At 47.5% G+C, this 9,829-nt stretch overlaps 1 protein-coding gene across 3 annotated transcripts in view; it reads right to left on the minus strand.

Annotated features, from left to right (window-relative positions):
- znf704 (zinc finger protein 704) overlaps positions 1 to 8,643 on the minus strand; it is a 353,820-nt gene extending 345,177 nt beyond the window's left edge. For 2 of the 3 annotated variants that reach the window (XM_085993235.1, XM_085993236.1), the window contains exon 1: positions 7,413 to 8,643. In XM_085993235.1, the coding sequence (XP_085849361.1) occupies positions 7,413 to 7,673 (261 nt within the window). In that variant the 5' untranslated portion in view covers positions 7,674 to 8,643. The remainder of the gene's footprint in view (positions 1 to 7,412) is intronic. The other variant, XM_085993237.1, reaches the window with a different exon arrangement.
- Positions 8,644 to 9,829: the final 1,186 nt, after the last annotated feature.

The raw sequence follows: 9,829 nt of genomic DNA on the forward strand, positions 1-9,829 counted from the left end.
TTACTATCAAACTCATGAATGAAGTTTCCCCTCCCCTGATTGGCTGCACAGTGCTCACCTGATCCCAGCCGGCACATCGAACTAACTACGTCGCTGGATCAGGCAAGCACAGCGCGCCGACATCTGAACCGGGCCAGTGACAGGAATTCCAAGCAGGCCCAGGCTTCAGATGTCGGCGCGCCGGGTGAGTGCACATCGGGGGCTTGCACGCGCGGCAAGCCCCCGAACCTAATTTCTGGGCCAATATGTGACTAAAAATCCCATAATAGACATTAATTGAAATCTATAAATGTTTAAAACAAGTCAAAAAATATTTATTGTAGAATTGTAATATTAGCTATACTATACCAACTGTGCCATACTGAATGAGAACTTACTGTGTGGGTAGGGGGTAGGTAATCTAAATTACCTCCCATCATAAATAGTGTAAAATAAATTAATTTATTATGTCTCTTGTCTGAGCAGTAACCACAAGCAGGCTGCTGGAAATTCACCATAGTGGGTCTTAAGTGTGACTTAACTGATTTACATGCTGAACCAAGATCGTCATCCTGCCCATTCTGCATTCTAATACTGTTGCTTCAATGCAATTTCAAAGCTCTGTACAACCAAGTGGCCCTTGTGATTCACCTCCATCTCACCTGTGCTCCTCAGCAGTCCTGCTACTCCATGTGCCTCTGTACCTCAGTTCATATCCCACCAAAGACTGAGAGAGCAGGGATTCAGGAAAGGGAGTAAGGTAAAAGGACAAAAAGAATTTTTTTAAATCCTTAAAAGTAAAAAAAGCACATAAAGTGGATTTATGTCTTTAAGAGCAGCCAGTGAGCAAGTTACCACTCAGAATCTTGGCAAAAGCTGGTGAGTATCCCAAATCTTTAAAATGGTTGCAGCTAGTCAGAATATGCAAAGTTCAAAATCAAGCGGTGTGTGGTGTGACCAATTTTCCCATAATTTTTTTTGGGTGCCCAGCCCCTTTAAGGGGCTGCTCGGCTCATTAAAAATACCGCGCATGCGCAGTTTATCCCATTTAAAAGCCGGTGAGCCGGCTGCGCAGGAGCTCCAGCCGCACAGCTTAAAGGAAACATTGTGTGTGGCATTTTCACAATGCCATTATGGGGGGGGGGGGGGGGGGGGGGCGGAGGGTGACTGTGATGACAACTTGTAACAGGCTACTAAAAGCAACAAGTTCTGATGAAGGGTCCCAGACCTGACACGTTAACTCTGTTTCTCTCTCCATGGATGCTGCCTGGCCTGCTGAGTATTTCCAGCATTTTCTGTTGTTATTTCAGATTTCCAGCATCTGCAGTATTTTGCTATTGTATTTCTAACTTAGTGGTAGGTTTTAAGTAATCTTCTCAGTACTGATTTTAACGAGCTCAAAAAGGTGCCCCTGCATTCTGTAGAAGCTGGTTTTAAGAATGCACTGTTGAAATTCTTCAAAAACAGTGCTACTGAAAAGACCAGCAGCAGTCTTGTATTCAACAACCAAATCAGATGCTGCCAAGTGGGTGGATTGTTTACAAGTCAACAATACCAGTACTGTAGAAAATGCACACCTCTTAAATGCTTTATATGCATGATATTATACAAGATTATAGTATCAATCTTCTACTCAGAGATTAAACTCTTCTGGACAATTCCAGGATCTTTTCTAATTTATTTTATTATTTCTATCTGCAAAACACCTTCCCCAACTGAGAAGACAGACACCAAGGGCTGGATTTGGGGATGGTTCCGGTGGTCGGCGGGTCCCACCCCCACCTCCGATGTGAGGCAGGATAATTTAGCGATTTTGCCCTAATTGGGAACATGATTTCCAGTGTGGGAGAAGCCCTGGCCCAATGAGTCTTTTGGTCCTGAAACTCGCCTCTGATGACGTCATCTATGCAGCTGCATTTAAGGCCTGCAAGCAGCCTTGGTTCATTTTCTGCCTCACAACTTTGTTGCTGAGACTTCTGAGGGATTAGTGGTGCAAACATGGCAAGCTCAAGGCCCAAGTGCGCACCTCGCTTTGATGAGGACTCCCTCCAAGCTCTGGAGGGAGCAAGAGCTCAGAAGGAAGTGCTGTTTCCTTCATCTGGGAGGAAAAAGCCTCCCCAGCAGACCAAAGCTGTGTGGCTGCAAGTGGCACAGGAGGTCAGTGCCATCTCAATGTGCAGCAGAACCTGACTGCAGTGCAGAAAGAGGTTTCATGACCTTCTCCGCACAGGAAAAGTGAGTATTACATCAACATGATCCTCAATCTGCTCCCCATCGTCTCTCATCACCAGCACTCTTCATTGTCAACCTCCTCCTCCACATCCCACTTGACCCTTACATCCCTGCACCCTTAACTATTCCCTCTCTCTGTATGTTCACACTCACTTAACTATTCGACTATGCAGCCCTCGCACTCCCTATCACTGTTATGCTATGACAACAACTTACAACACACAGGGAGGACACTTGGTCTTGGGACCTCACTCTATCTTTGTGTCCTTCTAAGAATCTATGCAATGGATTCTCTACACTCACTCCTTCATTCTCACTCAAACTCCACTTGTGTCCCTCATTGCAGGAAAAGAGAGCCCACAATAAGAGAGAAAGGGCGAAGACAAGTGGAGGGCCATCCTCAATAGCCCAGCTTACCAGCGCTGAGGAGGCGGCCCTTGAGATCGTGGGAATCGAGGAGGATGCGCAAGTGGGGGACGGACAGACGGGCGCATCAGAGCAAGCTGGTGACAGAATAGTTTTACATCTCTCTCATTGACATTGCATGAGTGACTGATACCGATTCTGATGCTCGAACAGACTGACTTATGATCATCTGCACAATTCCATGTGCATGCAACATTTATCTCACATATCTTTCCTTTACTCCCCCACAGGACCATCGACAGCCCCAGTCCCTACTGTCCAGGAGGAACAGCCTCAGCCACAAGATGCCTCAGAGGAAGCTGCAACCTCTGAGGGTGCAGCGTCACCAGAATTAAACGTACCCAGCACCAGCGCAGACACTCACACCTCGGTGGGACTTTCGGGATATAGAGTAGTGTTGTCACCTGGTGTATCACAGCTCACAAGTGAGCACCAGCAGATGGTGGAGACAGGGACAGCTGTGGAGAGTCCTCTTCGGAGGGCTCAGGGCGCTCCCAGCTCGGCTCAGCTGCATGTCGACCCCGTGCCTCAGAGTCCATCCAGAAGGAGAGCAGTGCTGGAGCTTCAGGAACAGGTGCAGAAGTCTCTGGTAGTTTTTGTCTCCAGGGTCACTGCGAGTGTGAAGTGGATGGAAGAGTCCATCGCTAACATGAGCAGAGTCTTTGTGGCGGCATTGGCGCATGAACTTATCACCATGGAAAGGATGGCAACCTCCATGGAAAGGATGGCTACGGCAGAGGAGAGGATGGCTACAGCCGAGGAGAGGATGGCTACGGCCATGGAGGAGCTAAGTTGCCCGAGTGTTGAAAACATGGTCATAGTTAAGAATAGACGGAAATCTCTGGAGGAGCGATGGACAGCTATTGAGCAGAGAAACCAGAGCTTCATGGAAGTCCTCTGGAGTAGGACTGCCAGTTCAGAAACGGGTCCTCGTGGCCCCCCTGAAGTCCAGCATGGTGCTGTCAAGCCACTTGCTAGCTCTGAAGTGGGGCTGACCCATGAGAGATATGTTGGTGGTAGACAACAAGGAAGTGGGGGCTCCTCTCCAAGTGCTCACACTTCCATGCCACTGCAGAGCCCTCGGTCAGAGCCCCACCAGAGTCCTCACCCAACTGAGATGGGCGTCTCATCCCCTGCACAGCCGCAGGAGCAGCAGACTATTGGCGAGCCCTCACAGGTTCGCAACCCCAGAGGATGCCCGCCAAAGGTGTCGAGGCAGGAGCAGCATGAAAGTGAGCAAGGGGCCTCCACATCTGCTGAAGCCACAGGGGAAGCACCACGTAGGAGCATGCATAAGAGGAAGATAAAGTACAAGTAGTCACAAGGGTAGTCACTTAGGTGTTCTGTTGTGTTTAATTGTGAAATGTCATCCGTGACTGTTGAAGTTGTGGGCTGTGTCATTTCACAAATGGGACTTCCACATTGAGGGCTCAGGGCGACTTGGAATTGTCAGTATGGTGGTCAGAGTGATAGGAAGCTGCAGGCTCTTGTCCATTGTCGATGGTGTGATAAGAAGGTGCGAGCCAAATGTGTTTGATTGGGCAGCCTAAGTAAATCTGGCCAAGATCAGTGCATCCCTTGCATCCCAGGCAGCAATGTTCTCGTGTGCTGCTGCTGGTTGATGCGCCTCCGCAAGCTGTTCGTTGTTGCTCTCCTCCTCCTCCTCATCTGAGGAGGCTATGCGATGAGCCACTTGTACCTCAGGCAGCTGCAAGCCACGATGCTGTGCCATGTTGTGAAGTGCACAGCAGACCACGACGATTCTGAAGACCCTGGCTGCTGAGTACTGCAGGGCTCCACCTGATCTATCAAGGCATCTGAATCGCATCCTCAGCAAGCCGATGGTTTGCTCGATAATGGATCTGGTGGAAATGTGGCTGGAGTTGAAGCTCTCCTCAACTTCGTTGTATGGCCTCCTCAACGGCGTCATTAGCCACGTCTTCAGGGGATAGCCCTTGTCTCCAAGTAGCCATCCGCAAAGTTGGTTTGGCAGACTGAAGAGCGGAGACACACTAGACTGTCGCAGGATGAACGAGTCATGGCAGCTGCCAGGGTACTTGGCACCAACATGCAAAATTTCCTTATTGTGGTTACACACCAGCTGCATGTTGAGGGAGTGGAAACCCTTGCGGTTGACAAAAATACCTGGATTGCAATGGGATGCCTTAAGGGCCACATGTGTGCAGTAAACGATGCCCTGCACCCTTGGAAAGCCTGCCAGATGTCCTTCCCTGCGTTGGCGCCTTCTGGCCTGTGCAGCTTCAGGTGAGTGAGCTGCAGGTTGGCGCTTCTGTTGTTGCTCCTGCTGGTGGCGCTGCTGTTGTTCCGGGTTCTGCTGCTGCCACGGCTGGTCTTCGTCCGAATCTGAGGTCCAGGAGAAAAGGAAATAAATGGTTCCCATGCTGCAGGTATATACCTCAATTGAGGAAGCGCTCAGTCAAGGTGGGGAGAAGGGTTTCCCAGGAGGTCACAGTGGAGACGGATCTCAGCTTCAAAACTTTCAAAATCAGTAACCCTGCAAAAAAATTTCCCGGACCTGAGAAAAGAAAGTTCTGCCACCTGCAAATGATCATTGTGGAAAATGCCTTTTTTATGGTGGAGCTGCAGCTGTTAGTAAGCCATCCACTTGTGAGCCCGCCAGGATTAACTGGCGTGTTCCAGGGGAGACATACAGCATGCGAGAAATGTGTTAAACTTTGAAAGGCCTCTCAAAATGGCATTACAGAGGCACGTAAGTGGTTGTTAAGTGCCTTAAGGGCCGAAACGGGGTCTGAAAGCCCGCATTTGGGAAAGTTGCTTGGAGGCGGGATCGGAGCGCGATGCCATTTTTGGCAACTTTCCCACCTGATCCACCTTCAAATCCGCCTCCTCGGGCCTGGCAAAATCCAGCCCCAAGTGTCCACCAGTACTGTTCTACACTCCAGATCCAGCCTATAAATGGTGTGCCAGAGCAACCTGGGACAACGGCCCTTTCAAATTACCCTCCCACCTCTAGGAGGCACTTGGAGGTTTTTGAGCATGGAACTATGTTGTGCAGAATCATAAGCACAAATCTCCATCCTACCACTCAATGGCACAACTCATTGAAGCTTCAACACATTTAGCCACTGTACTGCATCCACAGCACAATTCCCCTATTTTCTATAATTGCTTTTCAGTATAAATCCTGTACATTACACTGATGTTCAAGTCATTCCAGATATCAAAATAACACAAAAATCATGCACGAAAGATAGTAGAGACAAAAACATTGGGGTTATTCAGAATATGGTTGGTTGCTGTGATGGGAGAGTTAATTAACTGGAGGGTTGAACTTTGATGGCCTTTTTCAATCCTTAACGTTTCTCATGTTTACATGAATTATGGTCAGGAATTTTAAGAGTATGGTCCCAGAACACTAAACGCAAACAACATACAGTATTCTTAAATAATAAATTACAATATTGGTATCAAACAAAATTAAACAGGAAAGGTACATCAACTATGTATCTCAAAAGTCCCCTTTGCTCCCAGCAAGCCCTAGGATAATTTTCATGAGACATCTATCTTTGTTACAGCTAGCTTCAACTGCATACTTTTATGCTAATGCAGCTGCATTAATATTGATCAAAACCGGCACCCTATACATTGCACTGTTCCGTGTGTGCTGTTTTTATTAAATGTTCTTGTAGAAGTATTTCCGTTCTGTGATTAAACAAACACATTCCTTGATTGCAACAGCGAACATTTTACCACACGGCTCCAAGGAGTATAAACTGACCGAAACAGGAGAGGCGGAGCCCAGGGCCATGCCCTTTGCTTGTGCCCAGGCCAAGAGACCATGAATGCTGCGCATTGCATATTCAATTATTTTAGTGTATGAGGCCCTTCCTTCCTCGCTCTCCTGGGTTGGGTCGGGGACGGTACTGTAAGAAGGATCAGTAAAACACACCCACGCCCAAGGTTGATTGCCTTTCATTCAATCAAGGTTTGATTGATTGGAGCGCTTAATTACAGCCCAATAAACAAGCACTCCTCCACACACTGCTGCTGATCTACAATAACCCCAGCATGCTAAATGGAGAAAAAAAATTACCTCTCCCTTCACAGAATTTTGGCGCGAATTTTCTGGGATTTGCGATGGGTGTTTATTTATTTGTTTGTGTTGCTGTTTTCTGATGTGTGTATAGTGCCGGCGCTGAGCTGATGTTGCTGCACTTTCTCGGAAGGCTGGCTCCTGGGTCCACTGTCCATTGCACATGTGAGCAGCCCAAGAGGGCAAAACATTGCAAACCTGACCCGAGCTTTCTGCTCTCTCTCTCGCGCGCGTATATTTAAGATGCTGATTACTTTAACATTTTACACCTCGATTGCGACAAAAACGACCCCGGCATAAAATTTAAATTCTAATATTTCAAAAAAGACTGGTGAAAATTATTTAGCACAAAGACGAAGGGGGAAAAAACCCAGCAGCAGATAGGTGAGGATTCGGGTCCAGCTATTACACTGAGGTTGGTGACGGGTGAAGGGCTTTAACCTTTCCAAATAACTAGCTGGGGTCATGATGGGAATGAATGATCCGCCCTCTTCCTCGACACTGAGATCCACAAGGGGTTGGGAGGAGTGGGGTTGGGGGTTGGACCCTCCGGATTGACCGGGCGGGGTGAGGAGGGGGCGGCTGGGCTGCAGATGGTGTTGGTGTGAATCTCTGCCCCTTGTTGGCGGTGTGGCAGCACTGGGATGCACACGATCGCACACACACAGACACAAGCCTATTCACACATGCAGTTACACACCTTCTCTCTGCATTTCAGCTGCACTTTGTTGCCGTGGTTGTGGAAGCCGGGTCCCACCACCACGATCTCCTCCTCGGGGTATTCCCTCAGGGTCCCATCCTCCAGCATCACCGTGTAGAGGTTGCATCGCCCCCCGGACTCCTTGTTCTCCGATTTGAGCGCCTGGATCACCCCGGGGATGAGCTGCCCATCCCCGGCCGGACTCGGAGCGCAAACCCGGCTTTCCAAAATCGATCTCTTTGCAGAACGGCGAGCTTGCATCGCGAGCTTTTCCCCCCACTTCGCTTGCTTTTACTGTAAGAAATTAAATGCAAAAGATGCAACTGCAAAATAACTAGATTTTTAATTTAAAAAAACAAACCAAACCGCAAACCGCCCGGCGTTCAGAGCAGAGTTGTTTGTTTTTGTAGTCTTCGCAAAGCTGACATTGCAACTTGCAAAATTCGGAGTGGACTTCTGCAAAAACAGCGGAATGACTGCCTGTTCATGACTTTAAAAATACAATGATTCTTTTTAACAACACATTCAGGAACAGGGAAATTAAAACTATAAAGTGAGGACTAAATGTCAGATAGCTGTGATATTCTTCCCGAATAATTGTAATACGTAGAAGCAAAGGGGGTAATTTGAATGGAAAATTTTAAAAAGAGATCATTTGGCTTCTCGAATTCGTCCCCCTAGTAAAATAACTTTTAAATGTACTTTTTTTGTCCCCATATTATTTAAACCCATTTAATGATCACTTGAACATTTCAGTTGGTGAAAGTAAATACACACAGCCGTGCACGTGCACAAAGAGCCTGATTCATTTGCAGATTATTAAAACGCAATATGGGTCCACAGTTGGGTGTTTCTCTTCAGTCATTCCGACTAATAGCCTGGCCTCCCCTTTCCGAGTCTGGTCGCCCGATCCTGACTCCGGTGAGATTTTTCCATGCTTTCCCTGAGATTCCCCACTGTACCGGCGGAATGCTCTCCGCCCCCTCAGTGTAAACATGTGCTGCTCCAGGTGGTGCCCGAGCCCATTGGCTGCAGCAACGCACGCCTCCAGCAGTAACTCAATGGTTGGTAGCTGTCAAAAGCTACACACGGACCAGCGGCAATAACTCCTTCCGCGCACACAGCCATGTAGGGGATATTCAGCCCGGTGGTAGGGGGCGTTGCAGCCAGTCTCAATGGGAGTAGGGAGGACAAACATCAGCCGGGGTTCCTGAACTTGACCACTAGCCAGTGACTCCTTGTGAAAAGCACGTGTGTGTGTGTCTGCTGCAGACCGATTGGGCCTTGATGCTCCCATGTTAGAATACGCTGCCAAAATTCACTGTTCCAGTTCAAACAAGACAAATGGTTTCTGAGGAAGGCGCCAGAAAGCTGTTGGGACATGTAGAACCATATTCCAGCATGAATCAAAATTGGAGGGAAGAAAAGAAAGGATACTGTCTAAGAAGTTGTTGAATTTCATATTTACCTCGGTGCAGGAGACCACACTCCTGATTTATACGGGGCTACTTCACTGGTGCATACCTTCAATATATGTTAAACTAATTCAGAATCAGTATTCCATTTAGAGATTGTATATTCAAGATTTTGAGTTATTTTATTAAAATATATACTTACATTTCAGCAGAAGAGTTTGTAAAGGAAGGTGATTTTTTTCTATGGCAGGACAGAAAACTAAGGTAGCAACGCAAAAACTTCTCTGATGGCTTAGTGAATAACAGTGAATGAACAGTATCAGCTGTGGCTCAGTTGGTAGGACACTCGCCTCTGAATCAGAAGGTTGTGGGTTCTGTTAGATCTGTGATTCTTTAAATAGGATGTTTCCCCAAGAACTACACGGATGCTGTAACTTAACAATCAACAGGTATTTACTGGAGTAGAGTAGTCTCAAGACTGAAGTACAGAAGCCTGCTCTGGCTTTATATACAGGTGTGGTCACTGCCGGTACTACAGTATACAGGAGCTGTAAAACAGTTCTCTCTTAAAGGTACATACACAACAATTCCTCCCCTTTTAGATTAACAGTACCATAACATTCATTTAACAATTAACATTTTTAACATGCAACATTAACTGAAAATAGCCCATTTATAGATTCAGTCTTTGGGGCGGCTTCCTGATCCTTTCGGGATAGCGCCTTTCCTGAGGTTCTTGTTCTTGGTACGGAGGCGATTCTGGCCCCTTTTCGTCGGTTAGTTCATCGGTTTCCACTGCTACTGGTTCTGAGGTAGATGCTACCGGTATGTCGGGTTCATCCCCAGGTACTCAAGACGTGGGGTTGACTCGTTCCTGTGACGCTAAGATCAGATCGACGTGGCGTCTAACAATGTTCTCCCCGACAACCACTGTGTACATTAATGGCCCCTGCCTTGTGCATATCGTTCCGGGTTGCCATTTCTCTGTTCGGTAGTCACGGG

Source organism: Somniosus microcephalus, chromosome 7 (assembly GCF_052327205.1).
Source record: "Somniosus microcephalus isolate GS21.2 chromosome 7, FLI_Smic_1.0, whole genome shotgun sequence".
Classification (NCBI taxonomy): domain Eukaryota; kingdom Metazoa; phylum Chordata; class Chondrichthyes; order Squaliformes; family Somniosidae; genus Somniosus; species Somniosus microcephalus.